At 52.0% G+C, this 25,634-nt stretch overlaps 1 protein-coding gene across 1 annotated transcript in view; it reads left to right on the plus strand.

The window, feature by feature from the left end:
- Positions 1 to 1,362: 1,362 nt before the first annotated feature.
- The window catches only part of OBSCN (obscurin, cytoskeletal calmodulin and titin-interacting RhoGEF), a 167,403-nt gene continuing 143,131 nt past the window's right edge, over positions 1,363 to 25,634 (plus strand). The window contains 10 exon segments of the mRNA XM_070416713.1: positions 1,363 to 1,502; positions 4,495 to 5,502; positions 6,823 to 7,092; positions 7,182 to 7,442; positions 8,223 to 8,531; positions 9,021 to 9,287; positions 9,637 to 9,903; positions 10,363 to 10,647; positions 11,220 to 11,495; positions 13,947 to 14,222. Of these exon segments, the coding sequence (XP_070272814.1) occupies positions 4,518 to 5,502; positions 6,823 to 7,092; positions 7,182 to 7,442; positions 8,223 to 8,531; positions 9,021 to 9,287; positions 9,637 to 9,903; positions 10,363 to 10,647; positions 11,220 to 11,495; positions 13,947 to 14,222 (3,196 nt within the window). The 5' untranslated portion in view covers positions 1,363 to 1,502; positions 4,495 to 4,517.

Raw genomic sequence — 25,634 nt, forward strand, 5'->3', positions numbered from 1 at the left:
GAGGTATGCAGTGTGAGCATGCACGCATGTGCACCAGCTGTGGGACCCTAGGGCCATGTTGTGGGGCTGAGCCCTCCTCGGGTTTTCCTTTCTCCTGGGGTGCTGTGGACCGAATGTGTCCCCTCAGGTTTCCATGGTGAGAGCTCTGCTCCACAATGTAATGTGGAAGGAGGTGAGGAGGTCAGATGAGGTCCTGAGGGTGGGCTCCCAGGATGGGACTAGTGTCCTTCTATGAAGAGGAAGAGCCAGAGCTCTCTCCACCACGTGAGGACACAGTGAAAGGCATCGTTTGTGTCCCAGGAAGGGGCCCTGATCTGCCAGGGCCTTCATTTCGGACTTGCAGCCTCAGGAACTGTGAGCAATAAATGGTGTTTAAGCCTCAGTCTGTGGGGTTTGTTATGGCGACTTGAGATGACCGAGCCCTTGGAGCCATTCCCCAGGGGACCAAGGAGAGGCCTTGGGTCAGGTGGGGTGCAGGGGGGCTGCCCTGGGGCTGGGCAGGCAGGGTGGGGACAGGGGCAGTTGATGTGGGTGGCCTTAGGAGGGCTCCCCCCTCTCTGTCTCTGTCGCCCCGGCTCAGGGACAAATGTGGTCAGGGTGCCAGGTTGCCCTGGATTCAGAGGCGGGTACCTGGTGGGAGTCCTGGGGCCTCTCCTGGGAAGGGGCCAGCCCCTGCCCCCAGGGGCCCAGGTGAGAGACTCATCTGTGGGCAGAGCCAGGGCAGCACACTGAGACAGCCACTGCACTCCGCCTGACCCAGGGCGCTTTCTGCAGGGGTGTCCATGGGTTGACCCCCACCATGGGTGGTACTGATCTGCACCCCCACCTCACCCCTGCCCCAGATCCAGCACTAGGGTGTGTGTCCTAGCTCAGCACCCAGCCCGGGGCCTGCCATCCTCGCACTCCCTCTGTGCCCTCTGCACTGGTGTGGAAACCACAGTTCTGAGCACAGACCAGTCACCCAATGTGGCCAGTGTCAGCTCAGCCAGTTGTTCCCCCTGGATGGTCCCAGGTCCCCTGGGCATGATCCTGGGTCCCCTTGGAGGTGGTCCCTGCGCTCCTGGGCTTCTTCCCAGCCTGCTCTCCAAGATGCTGGTCTGAGGAGGGGTCCCAACCAGCTGGGGCCCTGCCCCACCCGCATCATCATCATCGCTGAAAGACAGGGTCTCCTCCTTCCCCCAGCTACCCCGAGCCTCTGCGCTTTGCCTACCTAGGGCCTGGGGTGAAACTCAATAGGGGCAGTGACAGCCAGGCTATTTTGAAGCTGGGCTGGGCTGCCTGGCCAGTGGTGGGGGCAGGGTGGGGGCGGGCTCAGCCTTCTCCAGCTGACAGCGTCTGCCTGTCCTCTGTCCCTGTCCAGTCTGTGGACCGGCCAGAGTGCAGGCTGCGGGCAGGAGTCCTGCCGGTCCTGGGCCCTTAGAGGAAGGTGAGACCTGGTGGCTCTTGCTCCACCGTCTGAGCCCCTGGCCTGGGCGCTGCCCCGAATTCCCCTGTTGAGACAGGTGAGAAGGCAGAGTGGGCAGGGGTAGGGGCCATCCCATGGCCCCCCATCCCCTCGGCCTCCCCCCCCTCCCCCCGCAGGGTGGTTTGGCTGAAGGTCATGGTTCTGGGAGACTGTGGGGCCTGGGTAGGGTTCTGGCTAGGCTGTGCTGCTCCCTGGCTGGGGGCCTGGATTCCAGCCCCTGCCCCATCAGCGACCTGAGCTGGGCTCTCATGCAGGGAGGGAGCAGCCAAGCTGCGAGCCTGGGGCCTTGTGGCCCATTCTGATCCACGGGCCTGGGGTCTGGCTAGCCCTGCCCCCAGCTTGGCTGAGATGGATGCCCGCTGACAGCTGGGGCTATTTTGGGCCTGTTGGCTCAGTAGTGGGGACAGCCAGAGGAGTAGTGACACCTGACTCCAGGAAAGAATTTCCCCGTGGTGTCCGGGAAATAGGACCCTGGGTCTGGGGGCCGAAGATCCAGGAACTGCCCTTGAAGTCTTTTCTGGAGGGTGTGGGGGCAGCAGAGGGGGGGTGCCAGGAGGGCCTGCTGTCAGGTCCTCCCACCCTGGCTCATTTGGAAAATGGTCCAGGGCCACCTGAACCCACACCCGAGAGTGGCCAAGTGCTGGAGAAGCAAGTGGCCGGGTTAGGGCGAGGAGGGTAGGGAACAATCCCAGGTGGGGGGCGGTCTCAGCCCTGGGCCACTGAGGGATCCACAGGAAGCCACCTCCCAAGAAGGCATCTGGGGGAGGAGGGGTCTCCTGTGAGGCTGGGGCTCAGGTTCTGGCTGGGTCCCCCTCCTGAGGTCTGTCTCTGCCAACGTGGCAAGGGAAGGAGGAGGCCGCTACAGATGTCCCTGTGCTCAGAGGTTGCCTTGTATGGTACCCTCCCTTGGTCTCCGAACCAGAGAGGCTTCAGAGTCCTTGGGCATGTGCTCGGGGTGCCTGGCCCAGCTGACGGGTAGGGGTGTCTGCCTGGCGGGGTTGCCTTGGGGCTCTGAGGTTGCCATGTCTCGGTGAGCCTCCTCAGATCCCATGGGGTCTGCTGTATCAGGGGTAGGGAGTGTTGGATCTAGACAGGGAACAGGATATCAGTAGGGTCCCCAGTGGCCTTAGAGGATCTCAGGATCTCTGCCCACCCTTGTCAGGCCAGGGGACAGCCTGTACATCTGCTGAGGCTGGGGTAGGCTCCCCCTAAGCACGAGCAGAGATGGGAGCTCCCTCCCTGTCCTGGCACCAGAGGTCCAGGCTGTGAAGTTGCCCCCCGCCCGCCCCCCTGCTCACTCATGAGCTGGGAGCAACTTCTCTGGCACCTGCTCTGGGTATGTGGGGGTGTGTGTGGGAGGTTCCATGTCCTGCCTTGGGGAACCCACACAATGACTATCTGATTTGGGGTGCTATTAGGAATAGCTCAGAGCTCAGGATCCCAAGAGTCCTGGTGTCAAAGTAACCCTTCCAAAGAGGGATGCCAAAGCCCTGGGGGGCATCCATGGAGGCGGAGCATTGGTGGCTGCCCTCCCAGGTCTTCCCAGGCCCTCCCTGCCAGGCCTTGTGGGGGCAGCTGGTGGGGTGGGGGACAGAGGTGCTGACTGCACAGTGAGTCAGCAGGCTGCTCTGGGCTCAGCCTCCTTGAGGGGGATTAAGCGGGATTAAATGCTGAGTCACAGGACCAGCAGCAGAGGAACCAGAAACATCCCCCTATCCTCGGGTGGTGGGCAGCCCATGCCTGGAGGTTGGAGGTCCAGCTCCTAGGATGGAGGGAGTTAAAGCACTTGGTGCCAGCCCGGGGCCCAGTGAGGCCCACTGTGCTCCCTGTTCTTACAGAAGCCCCCTCACCCACCTGTTCTGGGGCCAGTGGGGGCTACCCCGGGTGGGTAGAGGCCAGAGTCACCTAAGACATTTAGCGCCCCTGGTGCCAGCCTTGTCTATGCAGGGTGCCCAGGCAGTGAAGCCGCGGAATGAAAGGGCTGGGTGCAGCCCCCCAGGTTGGGTTCAGCTAGCCAGCTGGCCTAGAGGTCCCTGGCTCTTCCTGGGGGATCCTCTGCTGTCCTCTGCAGGCAAACTGCTGGCTGGGCTGCCCAGATAGTCTTGCTCCAAAGGGAGGAGATAGGCACTCACAGTGAGGGGGCCAGGCAGCCTGCTGGGCTGAGGGTGCTGTCTTGTTAGGAAGCGCTTGCTTGGCTACAGAGTTTTCATTTCTTCTCTGCTCACGGATGGGCACAACCCCCCAGGGGCTTAGGGGTAGGGGACCCCAGGAGAGGTGGACCAGAGTTGCTGCAGGTGGGACAGATCTGTGCATAGGGCTCCCTGTCATGGGTACCACTGGGCAAGGGGCCTGACATGCACACAGCCCCAGCTGGGGCCCAAAGGCTTGGGGGAAGCCACTTGGGGGAAGAACAGCAATAAGGGGAGATTAAGGGAACGCTGGGCTGAGGGCTGGAGGAAAGCCTGCGAGTTCTGGAGCAAAGAACCGCCCCCTCTGAGTGGAGGAGAGGCAGGCAGATCGCAGTTTCTGACCACAGGAGCCAGAAGTCTGTGGGAGGAGACAGGACACCTAAGGCAGTTGGAGTGGCTCAGGGGGGCACAAGCAAGTCTGCTTATGCTTAGCAGGTGCTGTGGGGCTGGTGGAGGGAGAGGCTGGTGCTAAAGCCTGATGCCTTGCAGGGAGGGGGCAGCCTGGCTGCTGGCCTGGTGTTTGGGGCAGGTGCTCAGCTGGACCTGAAGTTGGGCAGCGGGACTGAAGCTGGGGGAGAGGCTGGAGATGCCCATTAGGAGAACCTGTGTGTGGGTGGAGTCAGACCCCAATGCTCAGAAAGGGGCAAATCCGCACTTCTGAACCAAGTGCCTTCAGGTGATGTTGTCTGGGGTGGGGGCGGGGCACGGGCAGGTGTCTAGCTGGGTTCATGGGTTCTCTGAGTGGCACTGATGGGTGAGGTGGCCCGGTGGGACAAGGTGGCGGGCTCTGAGTGTGCCGGGGGCTTGTCTTCATTATGACTTTTCACACCCACCTCACAGGTCCCCCACCCCTTCCTTCCACCATGGATCATTCCTCATTCTGCGGCGCACCCCGATTCCTGACCCGGCCTAAGGCCTTCGTGGTGTCGGTGGGTAAGGACGCCACGCTAAGCTGCCAGATCGTGGGCAACCCCACGCCGCAGGTGAGCTGGGAGAAGGACCGGCAGCCGGTGGAGGCGGGCGCTCGCTTCCGCCTGGCCCAGGACGACGACCAGTACCGCCTCACTATCCTGGACCTGGCGCTGGGCGACAGCGGACAGTACGTGTGCCGCGCGCGGAACGCCATCGGCGAGGCCTTCGCCGCCGTGGGCCTGCAGGTGAACGCCGAGGCCGCGTGCGCGGAACAGGCGCCCCACTTCCTGCTGCGGCCCACGTCCATCCGCGTGCGGGAGGGCGCCGAGGCCACCTTCCGCTGCCGCGTCCGCGGCTCGCCGCCCCTGGCCGTGAGCTGGGACAAGGACGGGAGGCGCCTGGGCGCGCCGGACGCCCCTCGAGTGAGCGTGGAGGCCAGCGGCGAGGCGAGCGCGCTGCGCATCCAGGCCGCGCGGCCGCGCGACGGCGGCACCTACACGGTGCGCGCCGAGAACCCGCTGGGCACCGCCAGCGCCGCCGCCGCGCTGACGGTGGACGCGGACGCGGACGCCGCAGGCCCGCCCGGCGCCTCCACCGCCGCCCTCCTGGCGCACCTGCAGCGGCGGCGCGAGGCCATGCGGGCCGAGGGAGCCCCGGCCTCGCCGCCGGGCGGGGGCACTCGCACCTGCACAGTGACCGAGGGCAAGCACGCGCGCCTCAGCTGCTATGTGACGGGCGAGCCCAAGCCCGAGACCGTGTGGAAGAAGGACGGGCAGCTGGTGGCCGAGGGCCGGCGACACCTGGTGTACGAGGACGCGCAGGAAAACTTTGTGCTCAAGATCCTCTTCTGCAAGCAGTCGGACCGTGGCCTCTACACGTGCACAGCGTCCAACCTCGTGGGCCAGACCTACAGCTCCGTGCTGGTCGTTGTGCGAGGTGAGCTGGGTGCCTGCCCCGCACACCTGCCGAAGTCACTGCCGGGAACGCAAGCTAGGCTCCTCCCTGTCTGTCCAGTAGTGGATTCGGAGTTGGAAGTCCTGACAGCTCTGTCTTTAACCAGCCCGCAAAATGCCTGTCCCCTCAGCCTGTCCCCTGTCTTTGTGAGTCACAAGAGTAAAGAAGAAAGTGCTTTGTCACCAGCACCCCCTCCCCATGGGAGCCGCTCCGAATGCCTGGTAGCTGAGCCTGCCCTGTGCAGAGTGAGAGTGAGCCAGGCATCATTCTCCCCTGGACGCTAAGGGGTGTGTGTCTCCCTGACGGAGAGGGAAGGAGGGCAGGGGCGGGGACAAACCCTGTGCTTTGGAGGGCTTGGGCCCAGTGGCTGCGTGCAGCCTGAGGTGGCTCTGAGGCAGTTTGCAGGCTCCTGTCCAGGCCTGGGCAGGTGTTGGCAACACCGTCAGGTTTTGTTGGGAGGCCCCTTTATTCTTCCCTCCTAACACCAGCCTCTGGAGTGCTGGGGGTCCCAACTCCACCCTATTACACATCTCAACCACGACAGGATTTGAACAGAGTGCATGGATCTTCCCGCACATGCCCCAGTTTCCTCGTTCTGAACTGGAAGGTGTCTGTCCCCAAACCACATGGCCAGCTTATGGTGGCCCTGGGCCCAATGTGGCTGCTGCAACTTGAGAAATGGTCACAGGTTGGGACCAGGAATCATGGGCCTACAGCTTCCCCTCAGGCCGGCCTTCCACCTTGGCTGTGGCCATTTCAGACCATCAGAGCAGTGCCCCCTAGGAGGGCTGGAGATTCTGTGCCCCTCTCCTCCAGGGTGATCCTGGATCTGGGGTCAGGGAGGGGCTCCCAGTTGGTGACAAGGACCTGTGCTCTGCCCAGCCCTCCACTGCGAGGGTCCCTGAGGAAGCTACAGGGAGAAGATGGATGTGGCGTCATGGCGGGCCTCGGCCAGCGGGTCTTGGTCCTGCTGTCTTGCCTAGGGCTCTGGCAGGACCTGTTCCAGTGCTGAAGGCTGTAGCTTCACCTGCCTTTATTCTTCTTTCTCCTTCCAGACTGCTTCTATTTGGGGGCAGGGGCTCTTTTCTTTAATTTCTGTCTCCTCTCCCTACCCCTCTCCAGTTCTCCCACTCACCCCTGCCCTGCAGCCCCTCCAACCCCTGCTGGGACTTCCTGCCCCCACCTCAGCACCTACTTGCCCTGCCCTGTGCCACCCACCACACTCCAGGTGCCCCCAGCCAAGTACCCCCTTTCTTTCCCTGCCCAGCCACCCCGCCCTGCTCACCAGCCCTCTCCCCTCAGAGCCCACAGTGCCCTTCAAGACGAGGCTGCAGGACCTGGAGGTGCAGGAGAAGGGGTCGGCCACGTTTCAGTGCGAGGTGCCGCTGCCGACCACGGAGGCCGTGTGGTACAAGGAAGAGACACGGCTGTGGGCCAGCGCCAAGTATGCCATCGAGGAGGCGGGCACAGAGCGCCGGCTCACTGTCCACAATGCTTCCACTGACGATGACGCGGTGTACATCTGTGAGATGGCCGAGGGCAGCCGCACGGTGGCCGAGCTCGCAGTACAAGGTGGGTGGGCAACACGACAGGGGGGTCCATGAAACTGGAGGGGGGGCAGGCAGTCCGGTTTGACTAACCCCTGGCTCTGGCCATCCTAGGCAACCTCACCCGAAAGCTCCCGAGAAAGACAGTGGTGCGAGTGGGGGACACTGCCATGTTCTGCGTAGAGCTGGCCAGGCCAGAGGGCCCGGTCCACTGGCTTCGGAACCATGAGGAGGTGGTGGCCGGGGGCCGAGTAGCCATCACCACTGAAGGCACATGCCACACGCTGACCATCTCCAAGTGCAGCCTGGAGGATGTGGGTGAGGTGGCCTTTGTGGCTGGGGACTGCCGGACGTCCACTCAGTTCTTGGTGTCAGGTAAGGGCCTGGAGTACCTCTCCAATGGAAGAGGTGCCCCTTGTCACCATCCGTGCTCTGGACCCAGGGCTGGCCCACATGTGCTCAGTAGCTGCAGGAAGGGTGTGGGGCTCATTGCGTTCAGGCTGTAGCTCTGGTAACCCTCAGACCCACAGATGTTTGGAGCCATCCCCCACTCTGGGCTCCCCAGCCGTTGACAGAATGGGAGACTTGGTAGCCTCTCATCCTACCAACCAAATTAGAGGTGCAGATTGTTCTAGAAGCACAGTGTGTGGTTGTGTGTGTGTGTGGTTGTCCTGTGTGAGCATGTCTTCTCTCTGTGGCCTTTAGTATCTACATTGTAGGTTGTGCGGTGGTTCCCTCCCACTCCTGCCCTCCCCCACAGGGCTAACTCTTGGCTGGGGGCAGGGGGATGCCCCTCCATAGGGCTCCAGCACCTCAGGAGGGTCACTGTGCCCTGCTTCAGCCACTGTCTAGCAAAGACCCCAATGCACTGAACTGGAAGGTGTCTGTCCCCAAACCACATGGCCAGCTTATGGTGGCCCTGGGCCCAATGTGGCTGCTGCAACTTGAGAAATGGTCACAGGTTGGGACCAGGAATCATGGGCCTACAGCTTCCCCTCAGGCCGGCCTTCCACCTTGGCTGTGGCCATTTCAGACCATCAGAGCAGTGCCCCCTAGGAGGGCTGGAGATTCTGTGCCCCTCTCCTCCAGGGTGATCCTGGATCTGGGGTCAGGGAGGGGCTCCCAGTTGGTGACAAGGACCTGTGCTCTGCCCAGCCCCCAGGAAGCCACCACCACACACCCCTGAGGCCCCTGTGGTCAAGGCCAAGACAGAGAGTTCCGTGACTCTCAGCTGGTCCCCACCACCCCATGGGGACCGCCCTGTCACCATTGATGGCTACGTGGTGGAGAAGAAGCGATTGGGCACCTACACCTGGAGCCGATGCCATGAGGCCGAGTGGGTGGCTACACCTGAGCTGACTGTGGACTGTGTGGCTGAGGAGGGGGACTTCCAGTTCCGTGTGTCAGCTGTAAACAGCTTTGGCCAGAGCTCCTACCTTGAGTTCCCGGGGACTGTCCACCTGGGTAAGTATGGAAGGTTCTGTTCCCATTGGCTTCCAGGTAATGGCCTGCAGGGCACCTGCTGTTGAATCACCCAGACTTAGAGCATAGCCCAGCCTTGGTGAGGCCACAGTGATTCATGGAGCCTCTTTATTGGCGGGGGTGGGGGTGGCGGGGGGGAGTTACCAGGGTCCTGATGTTGGAGCCTCCTCTGTGGGAAGGGGAAGAGACTCTGAGACAGGACTTGAGGCCCCTAGGAACCTATCTGTGTCCACCAGCCCCAGGGGACCAGGCTGCACAGCTGCACCCTCCACCTCTGGTGTGTAGGATCCGGAGGGGATCTTGGGTGGTTCTAACTTATCCCTACTCAGTCCTGAACCCTGCCATCTCTCATGGTTGCCATGGGCCTGTCTGACGGGCTTCCTGGAGATGGGGACACATGTGCCCAGGCTCTGGGGGGGAAGAAGCGGGGAGGCCAGGTGCCCTGCTTGTCCTGAAGCCCCTACCCTGCAGCACCCCAGCTGGCTGTGAAGACGCCTCTGAAGGCAGTGGAGGCTGTGGAGGGCAGTGAGGTGACCTTCTCTGTGGACCTCACTTTGGTCTCTGTGGGCGAGTGGTTCCTGGATGGGCAGGTCCTGAAGGCCAGCAACACATATGTGATCCGCTGCGAGGGCACACGGCATGTCCTCACCATCCGCTCAGTACCTGCCAGCCTGCATGGTGCTGAGCTCAAGTTCGTGGCCAATGGCATCGAGAGCAGCATCCGCATGGAGGTCCGAGGTAGGGGGACCCCAGCCCATGACCCCTGGGGCCTCTCTAAGTTCTGTTTCCTCTAAGGGTGGGGGCAGGAGTGGGACCTGTGACCCTAGGCCCAAGGCTCCTGGGGTGTGCTAGTGGATTTCTGGGTATGTGGCCTGTGCAAGCAGGACCAGATGGGGTGGGGGGGGGGGGTATGTGAAGCAGCTTGCCCAGCTTGGCGGGTGTCCTCAGCCACAGGGTATGAGTGGACTAGGGGCTGGGGGCTCCTGATGACACAGAGGCTCATGTCTCCATCTGTCTGCTCCCCTTTCCCTCCTCCTCCACTCTCTGTCACCTCCACACCCTCTCTCTCTACCTGTGGGGCCCCCAGGACTGACCACCAAGCATCCAACGGAAGTTCGGGAGGTGCTGGCCCGACTACACGAGGAGGCACAGCTCCTGGCAGAGCTGTCAGACCAGGCTACGGCTGTAACGTGGCTCAAGGACGGCCGAGCACTGCCCCCAGGCCCCAAGTACAAGGTGCAGGCTTCAGCAGGACAGCGGACACTGCTGGTGCGGGATGTGGCGCGGGACGACGCTGGCCTGTATGAGTGTGTCAGCCGTGGGGTCCGCATCGCCTACCACCTGTCAGTTCAAGGTATGTGTGTTCACATGTGTCCACGTCCTTCTGGCCACTGCTATAGCTACAGCATTCTGTACCCCAACTCTGGGTAGGCTCTAGGGGTTTAGGGCAGTGGGAGCTGTTGTTCTCTGTGGCGGGGTAAGTTAGGGGGCATTTTCAGGTGACTGTGGGGACTGTGGCTCAGGTTACCCCTGTTATGGGTGGGGGAGGGGTAGGCTCAGGTGACTCCATGGGGACAGTGGGGGCATGGGAGGGTGCTCACTCTACCCTATGGAAAGAGTGGGGGCCAGGGCTTTGTTCACTAGAGGGAGGGACCCTGTGGGGAAGTCCTAACAGTCCATGGCACTGGGTGGCTGGAAGTCAGCAGCAGACCCTGTATGAAGGGGACCCTGGGCTGGGCTGGGCTGAGCCAGGGTTCCACCTGGGACCCTCCATTTGCTAGTGTGTGCTCATAGGCCTACCCCCTACCCACAGCTGCCCTCGCAGGACTCACACCCTTTCTGCACAAAGACTCGGCAGGTGGCTGCGTGGATACGGTGGCCGGGGGTCCGGCCCACTTTGAGTGCGAGACTGCGGAGGCCCATGTGCCTGTGCGCTGGTTCAAGGATGGCTTGGAGCTCGGCCACTCCTCACACTTCTCACAGGAGGATGTGGGCACGCGGCATCGACTGGTGGCCAACTCAGTCACCAGGCAAGACGAGGGCACCTATTCATGCCGCGTGGGCGAGCACTCGGTGGATTTCCAGCTGCGTGTCTGTGGTGAGTGGGCAACGCTAGGGCTTGGTGGGTGGGGAGAAGGTCTGGCTGCATCTGGGACTTGCAAGGTAGAGCTGCCAGGCTCTTCATTGCTTATGTGAATGCTTGGGGTGGGACAGCTGCTTCGATTTGGGAAAAGAAATTACCGACAAAATTAACACTGAGATGGATGAACAATGCAAAATAAGAAGGAACTGTGAAGTATTTGTTTTCCTTTTAAAGATCAAAGGAGGCTGAGAGGACCCAAAAGGTGCTGGCAGCATCCTCAGCGGGATAGATTTGGATCTCAGTGATTGTGAGGTCCTGGCTACTACTGGAAGCCCCTGGGGCCACTTGGTGCATTCTCTGAGTTCTGCTGCACCCTCCTTGCCCCCAGGAGAAGCTCTGCCAGCCCCCTATGCCTCCCTCTGTACTGAGGCACCAGTCAGTCCCCCTGTGCCTGGGAGGGCTGTGCTGTAGTACCCGATCACAAAAGATCCTCATAGGGACCCGTGGTTGCCTGTGTCTGAGCCTCGTTGTGGCTTCAGGGCTCACCTCTGTGGGGCCTCTGACTGTGCATCCCTACCTGTCCCCAGAGCCTACGGTGGTGTTTGCCAAGGAGCAGTCGGCACACAGCGAGGTGAAGGCCACGGCCGGGGCCAGTGCCACGCTGAGCTGCGAGGTGGCCCAGGCTCAGACGCAGGTGACGTGGTACAAGGATGGCAAGAAGCTGAGCGGGAGCTCAAAAGTGCGCGTGGAGGCCACGGGCTGCACCCGGCGGCTGGTGCTGCAGCAGGCGGCGAAGGGGGACAGCGGGGAGTACATCTGCGAGGCCGGGGGCCAGAAGGTCACCTTCAGCCTAGATGTCCCAGGTCGGTTCTTTGGTGGCACTGACTTAGCCTTGTGTGTAGGTAATGACTACAGCCGGACACACCTGCGGCTCTTTCCACTGGACCTCACCTCTTTAGCCTTCGATCCTCCATCTCCCATATCATCCCAGTGGTGGGGCCAGACCAGGCTGGGTGGGCAGAGTGTGAGCAGAAGGGAGAGGTCTTCCTGTACAGGCTGAGTGGTGCTCAGGTTTTGCTCAGTCATAGTTCCCAGCACCTGCCAGAGACTTCTGGGTGCCCCTCTCCAGCCAGGACTCGGGCTCTACCTTTCACGTGGAGTCTGAGGTAGACCAGACGTCTCTTACCTGTGTTATGTGAATTTCCTACTCCCCAAGTCCTGGTAGCTCCCAAATGCCCACAGCCAGCAACACGGGCAGAGACACGTTTGAATTTCATTACAACAGAATATGGGGAAGTTCCTGCCACCCAATGTTAGTTGGATCCATCTCAGACTGAACAGTGTGGTAGCAAATTGTAGTTTTGTAGGGCATTCCTTTGCATGTGGATGTAGAAGTTACTGAATCCTCATTGTCCCAAAATCTAGATCCGTGTTTTCTTGCAAGGTCTGTGCAAAAATTAAAAAGAGACCACAAGATCTGCACGTGTGGCGGGGACCTGTACCTTTGAGGTCTGAAATTCTCTTCCTAAAGTACATCTCGGTTTCTTTTTGAGTCCTGTGTCAGAATCCTCTGGGAGTCTCATGTATAGATTTAGACATGGAGAGGAATCAGGAGCTTCTCCCACACTGCATGCCTTTTTGAAGACAAGTAACTATAGCGATAGCCCTTGATTGTTGAGTCAGTATTTATGTCATAGTATTTCCTAATGACGCGTGTGTATTTATCCCTGTCCTGTGTATTCACAGAGATGTCTGTGAACTAACTGTGTTTTCATTTTGCTAGGAGAGTTTTAACCTCAAATCAACTTCCAGGTGCCTCTAGCTAACAGTTGGTGTTATATCTGTGTACAATAATAGCTCGTGAGTGTGTATAGAGACAAAAAGAATCCAGCAAACATTTTTAATTGTTAGTGTAGGAGAATATGACAAATTATTTAGTAGCAGTAAATGTGAAAAGTTTTGAGAAATTGACCAAATTATTAGAAAACTTCATGAAAAGTGGCATAAGATTTGACATCTCAAATACTCCTACAACCGTTTCAATAAATGGAACCGCAAAAAAAAGCTCTTATAGGTGAAGATGACACCCCAGTGGCCCCACTGGAAATTTGTATGAACTATTCTGTAAGGAAATTATAGCTTGTTCATGGAGATCCTTCTAGAGCTAGAAATGGAAATACAGTCTCTGGCTTATTACATGGCACCAGCATGACATCTATCACCAGCATCTGATAGGGAGAATTCAAAGTATGGGCCAATGCATTGTGGAGACCAAGGCCAAAATCTGAAGCTAAGTAGTATCAAAATGAATCGGCAGTGTATTAAGAGGAGGATGCACTATAATGAAAGACACGGCCCGGGTGTGTGAGCACTACAAAGGTCAGCAAATCAACGTGAGCAGATTGAAATTAAAATATGAAGGGATCGCCTCATCAATGCAGAGTTGAGTTTGATAACATTTAATGTCAGAAATGTGGAAGAAATAGTTTATCAATATCTCTTCATGCCGCAGATTCTTAGCCAATTAGAAATAAAACGGTTCATCCTTCTTCTGATAAATGACACTGAAGGAAAACCAACTAGTCACACTAAGTGACACTTGAAAGCTGTGCCTGTGAATCAGGGACCAGGCAAGGAGGCTCACAGTCACCACTGTTGTCAGCAGGAAAGCAGGAAATAAAGAGAAACATACAAAAGTGTGAAAAAACTGAAGTAAAATTCTGATAATATGACTTACGCAAAAGATAAATTATTAGACTTGGTGGGAGTGGGGAGAAATATTATGGTGTCCAAAATGCCCATGAACAGACACGGCGCAGAAGAGCAAACAGTAAAGACCGCAAACATAGCAAAGGTCCACCACTTTGTGAGTCATCCAAACCATGGCAGAGACAGGCTCAGGAGGCACAGCTCAGTGCCCTGGGTGTCCAGCAGGTGACACAGGGAGTGCGGGTGGGAGGCGGAGCCCAGGAACTGTCCCTCGCCGGGTGGGAATGGTCCCTGCACAACCGGGAAAGACTTGGTCACCTGGGGAGGGTGTGTGCACACCTCATGGCCTGAAGTCCCTCTGCTCGAGGGTTTGTGCTCCGGAGAAGTGCTTCTCGGTGTCTCCAGCGGGGACCGTCCCTGGGCAGTGGTCCATGTGCAGATGAATGAGCTACTTGTGCTGCGAAGTTGCTGGGGCTTCTGCGGGTCACACAGAGCCTTGAGAATTTTCCCGTCCTGCCACGCCCTTGCTTAGTCCTTCCGTCCCCAGTGCTGTCCTCGTGATTTAGAAAATATCTTTGACCCTGTGCATCCCTCCCTGTCCCCAGAGCCCACGGTGGTGTTTGCCAAGGAGCAGTCGGCACACAGCGAGGTGAAGGCCACGGCCGGGGCCAGTGCCACGCTGAGCTGCGAGGTGGCCCAGGCTCAGACGCAGGTGACGTGGTACAAGGATGGCAAGAAGCTGAGCGGGAGCTCGAAAGTGCGCGTGGAGGCCACGGGCTGCACCCGGCGGCTGGTGCTGCAGCAGGCGGCGAAGGGGGACAGCGGGGAGTACACCTGCGAGGCCGGGGGCCAGAAGGTCACCTTCCATCTGGATGTCACAGGTCAGTTGACGAAGCAGAGGTTTGATTACTCTGGGAACAGGCCTGGAGATGTGTTTCAGTGTGTGTGCAGGGGCAGCAGTCAGCAGCCTCATCAGGGCCTGTTCAGCCAGTTATTTGGTGTTGAGTAACAGATATCCCCCAAGCCCAGAGGCCTGGAAGAACAATGGTTACTGTCCGAATCTGTGGGTCAGGGCTCAGTGAGGGTGGCTCATCTCTGCTCATGTGGTTTGTTGGGGAGAGAAGGAGCCAGCCTGACCTTATTCATGCATCTGATATCCCAGTTAGGATGGCTCCGGAGGGTGGGGCTGGTGGGGGTGACAGGTCTCTCTGTGACGTTGGCTGGGCTCACTTCTCTCTCTGAGACCCCGTTCTCTTCTGGTGGTATCTCACCCACAGGCCTTTTTCTCCATGTGGCCAGCCTGGGCTCCTTCACATAGTGTCTGGGTTCCCTCAGAGAATGGTGGTACTATAGGGCTTGCTAATATCTATTTTCAGCCATCCCAGAATGTTACCCCCTTGTGTCCTGTTGTGCAAAGCCAAGTATAAGGCCAACTTGATGACAAAGGGGGAGAAGTAGAGCAGTGGCTCCCTGAGGACCACATCCAATTGTCTCTCACAGGGACATTGCAGGGACTCAGGCTCTGCCTGTCTCTAATTCTTTGCCATCCTGAGTGTTTAACCGTTTTCATTCTAATGCCTATGGTCACAAGATGGCTTTCACAGCTCCAGCCAGCACATTCAAGATGGGAAGAATTTGCAAGGGATGTTTTTAAAGTTTTTGTTTTTTTACTGCTGTGCAACAAATGATTACAAACTCAGTGGCTTAAAACAATGCCTATTGATTGGCTCACAGTTCTGTAGGTGGGATGTCCGAGCATGGTGTGGCTGGATTTTCAGCTCAGGGTCTCAGAGGCTGGAATCCACATGCCATTGGTTGAGTCCTCTGGGAGTCCTCTTCCAAGCTCATCTAAGTTGTTGGTGAATTCCATCCCTTGCGGGTCTGAGTGTGAGGCTGTTTCCTGGCTGGCTGGCAGATGGGGGCCGCTTTTGGTCCTTGGCCATATGGTCCCTCCCTCTTCAGGCCAGCTGTCAAGAATCCCCCTGTGTCCAATCTTTGGCCAGAAAGAGCTCTTCCCCTTCAGGGCTCCCCTGATTAGTTCAGGCCCACCTAGGGTCATTTCCCTTTTGATGAACTAAGAGCCAGCTGACCTGGGACCTAAATTCTTTCTGCAGAATCGCTCACAGCAGTGTGCACATGGATTAGTGTGTTTGGAGGGCTAGCTTGGAGAGACTGTGAATACCCTGGGCAGGGAGCTTGGGGCATTTCTATCTAGCACTGGGTGTCACCTGTTGTCTCTTCTGTTTGGAAGGCAGGTGCTCTCCTTTCTGGGAGCCTGAAGCATGTTTTCCCACAGCCATGCCCTGCTCCAGGTAGCCTGGGAGGTGAGCCCCTGACCTTCCTGTCTTGTCAGTGGGACATCGGGACTGGAGGAGGTGGGTCTGTTGAGGGGGCTGTGTGGCAGGTCGGCCCATGCCCACATCAGGGTGGTCACACCCTTCAGGGCTGGCTGTGGAGGGATCAGAGTATGGACAGGGTCAGATCTCACTCGTGCCTCTTAGTAGCTGGGTGACCTTGGGCAAGTTGTTAATGTCCTGTCCCCGTGTAATTCACACCCATCTGGGACTTCAGATCACCGTGGCCTTATGTGGAAATAGGGTCTCTGCTGATATCCTCACTTGATGATCTCTAGATGAGATGATCTGGATGAGGTGGGCCCTGAATCCAATGGGGTCCTTATAGAAAAAGGAAGGGGAGATTTGAGACACACACAGGGAGATGGCCATGTGACAACATAGGCAGAGATGGGGTGATGTGGCCACAAGCCCACGGATGCTTGACGCACTAGCAGCTGGAAGGGGAAGAAAGGACCCTCTTTGGAGCCTCCAGATGGCCCTGTAACATCTTGATCTTGGGCTTCCAGACCTGCAGAGGATAGATACCTGTTGTTTTTAGCCTCTGTGTGTGGTCATTTGTTCTAGTCTCCCTGGGGCCTCCTACAGTTATCCTCTGTGTCTCAGTGTTCTCATTTGTGAAGTGGGGTGGTAATAGAGCTTCTAGAGCAGTGCTGAAGGACTGCCCCCTAAGCCCATCCCTGCTGCTCTGCAATGGCATGGGCCACCTCCCACCAACTCCCTCCAAGGCAGTGTGGGTTCTGACCACTGGACTGGGTTCTGGGTATGAGGCAGGCAAGGGAAAGGGTCTGAGCTTGCTTGGTGGGCCAGAGATCCAGGCAGCAGGCCCTCGAGTTGGTCCTGGAGGAGGAACCCAAGTGTGTCGGGCTGGCAGTACAACAGCAACTGTGCATGTGTCAGGGTGTCCAGAGAGCTCTGGATGGCAGCAGCTGGCTGTGTCTGAGGATTGGGCAGGAGGCTGAGCAGGAACCGTGTTGGATTATTAAGGCCAAGCTTCTCAAACCGTGTTTTTTCTTTGGAACACACTACTCTAAAGTGGGACCCAGAGACCTGTGTGTTCACAGGCCCACGTGGCTTTGTCAAGTTTATGCGCAGCGAGGTGATGCTCTTACACCCGGGGCTGAGGCTTCCTTGGGATGTATAGTGAGGGGCTGGAGGCCCATAGGCCTCCAGGCTTCACCCCAAACTGGTGGTCTTTGCATAGAGATTTCTTTAAAATGAATTCTTTTTTAAAAAAATTTTATTTATTAATTTGAGAGAGAGAGAGAGAAAGGATGGGAGAAAGAGAGATTTGTTGTTCCACTTATTTATGCATTCACTGGTTGATGTTTGTATGTGTCCTGACCATGTGAGCAAAGGTTTTTTGTAGTCTCTCTCTTCCGTTCCATTGATCTGTGTGTCTGCTTTTGTGCCAATACCACAGCACTGTTATGATTATTATAGCTTTGTAGTATAGTTTGAAATCAAGGAGTGTGATACCTCCAACTTTGTTCTTCTTCCTCATTCATGGTTGGCTTATTCATAGTCTTTTGTGATTCCATATAAATTTTAGGATTCTAGTTCTGAGAAGAATGTCATTGATATTTTGATAGGAATTGCGTTGAATCTGCGTGGTCATTTTAACAATATTAATCCTTCCTATCCATGAGTATGTCTTCAATTTCTTTCTTCAATGTCTTATAGTTTTCAGAGTACAGGTCTTTCACCTCCTTGGCATTTATTCCTAGGCATTTTATTTATTTATTTATTTTTGATGCAGTTGTAAATGGGACTGGTTGCTTAATTTTTTTGTCTGATTGTATAGGAAAGTGGTGGATATCTGTATATGAACTTTATATCCTGCTACTTTATTGAATTCTTTTATTAATTTTACTAGAGGCCCAGTGCATGAATTTGTGCATGGGTGGGGTCTCTAGGCCTGGCCAGCCATTGCGGCCCATCAGGGCCGGGCCGGCCACAGTGAGGAACTGCTTGAGGTTGGCTGGCTGGGGAGGAGATGCTGTGGGAGGTTGGCTGTGGGAGCGCACTGACCACCAGGGAGCAGCTCCTGCATTGAGCGTATGCTCCCTGGTGGTCAGTGCACATCATAGCAACTGGTCGACCAGTTGTTCTGGTCATTTGGTCATAATGGTTGCTTAAGCTTTTATATATAGATTAACTTTTTTGTGGAATCTTTAGGTTTTCTATATATAGTACCATGTCATCTGCAAATCGTGACAGTTTTACTTCTTCCTTTCCAATTTGGATGCCTTTTATTTCTTTTCTTTTTTCTTTAAATATATTTTACTTATTTTTTACAGAAAGGAAGGGAGAGGGATAGTTAGAAACATCGATGAGAGAGAAACTTCGATCAGCTGCCTCCTGCACACCCCCCACTGGAGATATGCCCGCAACCAAAGTACATGCCCTTGACCAGAATCGAACCCAGGACCCTTCAGTCTGCAGGCCAAAACTCTATCCACTGAGCCAAACCGGTCAGGGCTCTTTTCTTTTTTTTAAAATATATTCTCATTGATTTCAGAAAGGAAGGGAGAGGGAGAGACAGAAACATTAATGATGAAAGAGAACCATCGATCGGCTGCCTCCTGCATGCCCCCAACTGGGGATCAATATTGCAACCCAGACATGTGCCCTTGACCTGAATCGAACCCGGGATCATTTAGGCCGATGCTGTATCCACTGAGCCAAACTAGCTAGAGCTTTTATTTCTTTATCTTTTTGGATTGCTGTGGCTAGGACCTCAGTACTATTTGTACATATAAAAGGCTAATATGCTAAGTGTCCAACAGTCTAGGTAATGACGTCACGTAGCAACGCCCGGCTTCTTCTCCCTAGCAACTAACTAGCCTCCTTGGAGTTTCTTCAGCCCAGGAACATGACTTGCTTTATAGTGGAAACACTTTACTCTGTAACCAAATGTCTGTGAAGCGTTTTCATGTGCCTCATCTCATTTGATCCTCACAGGAGTCCTGGAGTAGGTAGAGAGGAGACTCGGTGGAATCTTCTTTTCTTTTCATTAGCTGGAAAACAGAGATTTAGAAAGCTTAGAAACTTGACCCAATTGAAAAGAAGTAAGAAATGGTGGACCATGAAAATGACTTCAGGTTTTCTCACTGCACAGAATATAGTCAAACACTGCTGCCGTTAAATATTTTACACTTTGTTCTCCCTGTGTGATGTACAATAATAATCTGCTTCATGTTGATATTTACTGCTGCGTTGCTGACAATTACCTGAAAGAGAAGTTTGGGTGCTTCACTGGGCTGGAAAAAGTTTAGCTAAGTCAGAAAGCAGGTCTAATTAAGCAAGTTTGTTATATATTTATAAAAGGCCAAGTTGACTCGTGCAGGCGCGATACATATAAAGCTCTTGGCTGGAGCCAATCGCATGTGTATGTTTCCATCTGTCATTGTCGATTGTGAATTTGGTTGACATTTCTATTATAGAGAAAGGGCGGATAACAATATTAAAATATTTCTTCTAATAAATTTCCTTTCAATGTGCATGAATTCCTGCACTGGGCTACTGAATAATAGTGGTGAGAGTGGGCATCCATGTCTTGTTCCTGATCTTAGAGGAAGAGTTTTTAGGTTTTCATCATTGAGTGTGATGTTAGCTGTGGGTTTATCAGGCCTTTATTAAGCTGAGGTAAGTTTCTCCTATATGCACTTTGTTGAGAGTATTTTGTTTGTTAATCCTCACCTGAGGATATTTTTTCACTGTGGCTAGAACTTCCAGTACTATGTTGAATAAGAGTGCTGAAAGTGGGCATCCCTGTCTTGTTTCTGTTCTTAGGGGAAATGCTTTTAGTTTTTGCCCATTGAGTATGATGTTGGCTGTAGGTTTGTCATATAGGGACATTATTATGTTGAGGTATGACCCCTCTACTCCACTTTGCTGAGAGTTTTTATCAAAAAAGGGTGTTGGATTTTGTTGAATGCTTTTTCTATGTCGGTTGACATGATCATGTGATTTTTGTCTTTCACTGTTTATGTGATGTATCACATTTATTGATTTGTGAATGTTGTACCAGACTTGCATTCCTGGAATAAATCCTACATCCTCATGATGTGTGATCTTTTTTAATATATTGCTGGATCTGATTTGCTAATATTTTGTTGAGGATTTTAGCATCTATGTTCATTAGGGATATTGGCCTGTAATTCTCTTTATTTGTAGTGTCTTTATATGATTGTAGTATTAGGATAATGCTGGCCTCATAAAAAGTGCTTGCAAGTGTTCCTTCCTCTTGGATTTTTTGGAATAGTTTGAGGAGTATAGGTGTTAGTTCTTCTTTGAATGTTTGGTGAAATTCCCCTGTGAAGTCATCTGGATAAAGCTTTTGTTTGCTGGAGTTTTTTGATGACTGTTTCTATTCCATCAGTTGTTATTGGTCTCTTGAGGTTTTCTGATTCTTCCTGATTCAGATTTGTAAGATTGTATTTTTCTAGGAATTTGTCAATGTCATCGAGGTTTTCCAGCTTGTTGGCATATAGTTGTTTAATCCTTTGTATTTCTGTAGTGTTAGTTGTTACTTTTCCACTTTCTGTTCTGATTTTATTTATTTGGGTCCTCTCTCTTTGTTTCTTGAGTCTGACTAGTGGTTCATCTATCTTATCTTTTCAAAGAACCAGCAGTTGGTTTCATTGACCTTTTGTATTGTTTTTTTCTTTTTAGTCTCTATGTCATTTGTTTCCACTTAAACCTTTATTATTTCCTTCCTTCTACTTACGCTGGTTTTTCTTCTTGTTCTCCTTCTAATTCTTTTAGTTGTAAGGTTAGATAGTTTATTAGAAAATTTTCTTGTGTGTGTGTGTGTGTGTGTGTGTGTGTGTGTGTGTGTGTGTTTAAGGTAGGCTTGTAGTATTATAATCTTGCCACTCAGGACTGCTTTTGCTGTGTCCCACATATTTTGTTTTTTTGTGTGTTCGTTTGTTTCCTGGAAGTTTTTGATTTCTTCCTTGATCTCATTGGTAATCCATTCATTATTTAATAAGATGCTATTTACCCTCCATATGTTTGAATATTTTGGAGTGTTTTTATTATATTTGATTTTTAATTTCATTCCATTGTGAACTGAGAAAATGCTTGATATGATTCCAATTTTCTTGAACTTGTAGAGACTTATTTTGTGTCCTAATCTGTGACAGGTCATTGAGAATGACCTGTGTGCACTTGAGAACCATGTATATTCTGCAGCTTTGGGGTGAAATGTTCTGTAAGTGTTAATTAATTACATCTGATCTAGTGTGTCATTTAGGATCCCTGTTTCCTTGTTGATTTTTTGTCTAGAAGATCTATCCAGTGATGTCAGTGGGGTGTTAAAGTCCCCTACTATGATTATATTGTTGTTGATCTCTCCCTTAAAGTCCTCAAGAAGTTTACACACACACACACACACACACACACACGAGTGTTTTATATTGGGTGGCATATATGTTTACCAGGGTTATGTCCTCTTGTTGTATCAATCCCTTCACTATTATGTAGTGCCCTTCATTGTCTTTTGCTATGGCCTTCATTTTGAAGTCTACTTCTTCATATATGAGTATTGCTACCCCAGCCTTTTCTTTCATTTCCATTTGCATGGAAATTTTTTTTTCCATTCCTCCACTTCCATTCTGTATGAGTCTTTGATTCTGAGGTGGGTCTCTTGTAGACAGAATATAATGGGTCATGTTTTCTTATCCAGTCAGCTACCCTATGTCTTTTGATTGGAGCATTTAAGCAATTTACATTTAAGGTTATTATTGATAGGTACTTACTTACTGTCATTTTTATTCTTTATGCCTGCATCCCTCTCTTTCTATTTCTTTTTCTTACACCACTTCCTTTAGCAATTATTGCAGTACTGGTTTGGTAGTGATAAACAACTTTAGCCTTGTTTTGTCTGAGAAGCTCTTTATTTCACCTTCAATTTTGAATGATAGCCTTGCTGGATAGAGTAGTCTTGGATTCAGACACTTGCTTTGTAATACAGTTGGTCCTCGGGTTATGTCGGAGATCTGTTCCTATGGCGCCACATAACGTGATTTTCGCTGTGAGTCGGAACCCACTTACATAAGCACCTACATCACTCACATGGAGCACATACACAGTAGTAATGTAGTGAAACAGTAAAAAAAATTTAAAAGAAAGATAACAATTCCTGACCTTTACTTGTGTTAAATAAATAATAAAAAACATAAAGCACATATGTACATACGTTGAAATGACAGAACTTTTTTTTTTCCTTTTTATAAATAAATGGGAGATGGCAAAGTAACCACAAAACAACGTACGTCAAGTCCGACATAACCTGAGGACGGTCTGTACTTTGTATACTTCATGACACTCTCTTCTGGTCTGAAGTGTTTACTGACAGTCTAATGGGAGCTCCCTTTTAGGTATTTTTCTGTCTCTCTCTTGAGGCCTTTTAGGTTCTCTCTTTGCCTTTAACATTTACCATTTTATTTTATTTTTAAATATATTTTATTGATTTTTTACAGAGAGGAAGGGAGAGAGATAGAGAGTCAGAAACATCGATGAAAGAGAAACATCGACCAGCTGCCTCCTGCACATCTCCTACTGGGGATGTGCCCGCAACCCAGGTACATGGCCTTGACCGGATTCGAACCTGGGACCTTTCAGTCTGCAGGCCGACGCTCTATCCACTGAGCCAAACCGGTTTCGGCAACCATTTTATTTTTAAATATATTTTTATTGATTTCAGAGAGGAAGGGAAAGGGAGAGAGAGAGAGAATCATTGATTAGCTGCTTCCTGCATGCCCCATGCTGGGGATGGAGCTCGCAACCCAGGCATGTGCCTTGACCAGGAATTGAACCCTGACCTCCTGGTTCATAGGTTGACACTCAACCACTGAGCCATGCTGGTCAGGCAATGTTTGCCATTTTAATTATGATGTGTCAAGATGTGGGTTCTTTTGGGTTCATCTTGATTGGGACTCTGTGTGTTTCCTGAACTTGAGTGACTTTTTCTTTCACCAGGTTAGTGAAGTTTTCTGTCATTATTTCTTCAAACAGGTACTCTATTCCCTGCTCAGATTCTTCATCTTCTGGAACCCCTATGATACAGAAGTTGTTATGTTTCATATTGTTACAAAGATCCCTTAAATGATCTTTCTTTTTAATTTTTTTTGCTGATTGCTTCTCTGATTGGGTGTTGTGTGTTTTTGTTTTTGTTTTTTTACCTTGTCTTCTAATTTGCTGATTTCTTTTCAGTTTCTTCTAATCTACTGTTGATTGCTTCCAGGGTGTTTTTTACTTCAGCTATGTCATTCTTCATTTCTGATTGCTTCTTATTCATGATATCTATATATGTTTTCATGCTGATATTTTGCACTGAGTTCCTTATAGTTCTCACTAAGTTGTCTGAGAATCTTTATAAACATTACTTTAAACTCTATATCTGATAAATTGCTTGCCTCCATTTCATTTAGCTCTTTTTCTGGAGATTCTTCCTGTTCTTTCATTTGGGGCCTGTTTCTTTGTTTTCCCCCTCTTTTTTTTCTGTTTCTTTGTGTTTGTTTCTGTGTGTTGGAGAAAACTCCTATGCCTCCAGTGGGACCCAGTGGTGTAGACTCCTTGATCTTCTGAGCTGTGTGCTGTGGGTTCTCCTGTTGAATTTGGGTCTTGATTTCTGTTGTTCCATTTGTGGATAAGTTCAGCCCTCAGGCTTATTGACTGTGAGTCCCAACCCCGACCTCATCGTGCCAACTGTTATGCAGGTACTGACAGAATGAAACAAGACCAAACCAAAAAGATCATGAAGAAAACAACAAAAAAACTAAAAAGCAAACAAACAAACATAAAAGCAAAACACCAACAATAATGAAAACAACAACCTCAACAACCTCAACCAAGCAAGCACACAAAATCAGGCACAGTGACAAAGACCTGAAGAATTAAAGGAGGAAAGAAAAATACTAAAATAAACTTAAAAAAGAGAATATGAAAGCAAAGAAGGAAGAGACCAGAAATAGTGTAAGTATCAAAATAAAAGGTAGAAAATAATGAATAATATAATAATAATTTTAAAAAGTAATAATACTAAATAAAATGAGATATAGAATAGAAAAAGAAGATGGGAAAAGAGAAAAGAGAAGAACAAATAATTGAATTAAATGTAAGAACAAAAAGTAAAGAGAATGAGAAAGAAAAATATTTGGCTAAAATAAAAGATAGCAATTAGAGACTATGAGAAAAAAGAGAGAAGAGAGAGACAGAAAATCCAAACCAAATCACCGCCCCCCCCAACCACCACCACCAAAGAAAAACACAAACAAAAAACTTTGAGTCTACTATTTGTGGAGCTCGCTGGGTTTTGCTGTGATACTGTTGTATCTGGCCCCTTGGTGTGTGGGTCCCAGGCCTCCTGAGCAGTTCTCTGGTGCTGGCCAATGTGAGTCACTGTCTCTGCCTAGCCCTGGGCAGCCTGGCTGAAGCCTTGTGAGTCCCCAAGTATTCCGGTGGGTGGGACCTCCATAGTCCAGAGGCTGGGTCTGCTTGGACTTGCCCCTTGAATATACTTGTTCTGGGCTGCTTTCCCTTCTCCCACGGACCTAGGCTTGGTGGGGTATCTGGTCCAGGTCAGGATGTTTTTAACAGATTTGCCTTGCGGGTGGTGCCCATAGCTTGTAGGAGGGATAGGCGACTCTTCCTCTCCTCCCAATGCCTTAGCTCTCCCTGGATTGCTGGCACCCCCTTGTTGCCACCTCTAGCAGTTGGGATTTAAACAAAGCACACACAAAAAACAAAATAGAACAAAAAAATCACTCTTCCCCACTTGGCTCAGCAAGGCCTGCTCTCACTGGGCGGGGCTTCTGCTCAGGCTCCCACCTGGCCAGAGATGTTCGAGTTCTCTGTGCCACCAGGCCCAGCTGCTGGGGCACAGATTTCTAGCCCAGAGCTATTCCACAGGTGGGGGAAAGGGTGGCTCCTCTTCATTTGAGGTTGGGAGAATTGAGCCTTTTCCCCAGGACACTCAGACTGGCCCCCATCCTGCTCTTTGGGGAAAGTTCTTTCAGAGAATAATTGACCCTTCAGATTCACTGCTGGGTGGTCTGCTCAGACCCCTCTCCTGGTCTAGAGTTCTGCTGAGCTGCCCTTCCCACAGACACCAATCTGTTGAGCTTCCCAGGATGTACTGTAACTCAGTACTCACTTTTTGTCTGGGATAGGGTGGTCTGAGTTACCCTGGTGGACTGAATTCCTACTTATTCCCACTGCCTGATGCTTTGTGGGCTCCCCTTCCCTTCTCTGTTGCTTTGGTTTGGGAATCCCTGTGTGGGAGATTGAGACTCTGCTCTCCTAGGGGGCAGGAGCTGCTCTGCCACACCTTCCCTCCAGCTTTCCAGCCAGGGTGCTTAGCTGTGCACATTGGCTCACCCACACCATGTCTTCTGTCCTCCCTCCACAGTCCACACTCACAGTATTTTTTCAGGTGGTTTTTCAAGTTGAATGTTCTTCAGATTAGCCTGCTACAAGTCCAGTCTGGTGTTGAGAGCAAGCAGATAGAATTTCCTTAGACTGCAGCCATTTTTTCTCCCCCCAATCATTTCTTCATATCTATCTACCTACCTACCTACCTACCTACCTGTCATCTATCATCAGTCATCACCTTTAATTTTTTTAGTAGTTACCCTGGGAGTACAATTAATAACTTTATAATAATCAAGTTTGAAATGACATCATCTTAGTTTCAATAAAAACTCTGTGTCTCACCCGTTTTATTTTCTTCTTGTCACATTATGTTTCATACATTGTGTGTTAATTAACTTTATAGATTTATTATTATTGTTTTTGCATTTCTATTTTAAGTCATATAGAAAAACACAAGAGTTACAAATCAAAAATGCTACCATACTGGCTTTTATATTTATCTATCTAGCTACATTTGCTGATGTTCTTTATCTTTTCACATGCTTTCAAGTTACTGTC

This window comes from Myotis yumanensis, unplaced genomic scaffold (assembly GCF_028538775.1).
Source record: "Myotis yumanensis isolate MYYU_CA2020_CCGP unplaced genomic scaffold, mMyoYum1.0.hap1 SCAF_5, whole genome shotgun sequence".
Classification (NCBI taxonomy): Eukaryota; Metazoa; Chordata; class Mammalia; order Chiroptera; family Vespertilionidae; genus Myotis; species Myotis yumanensis.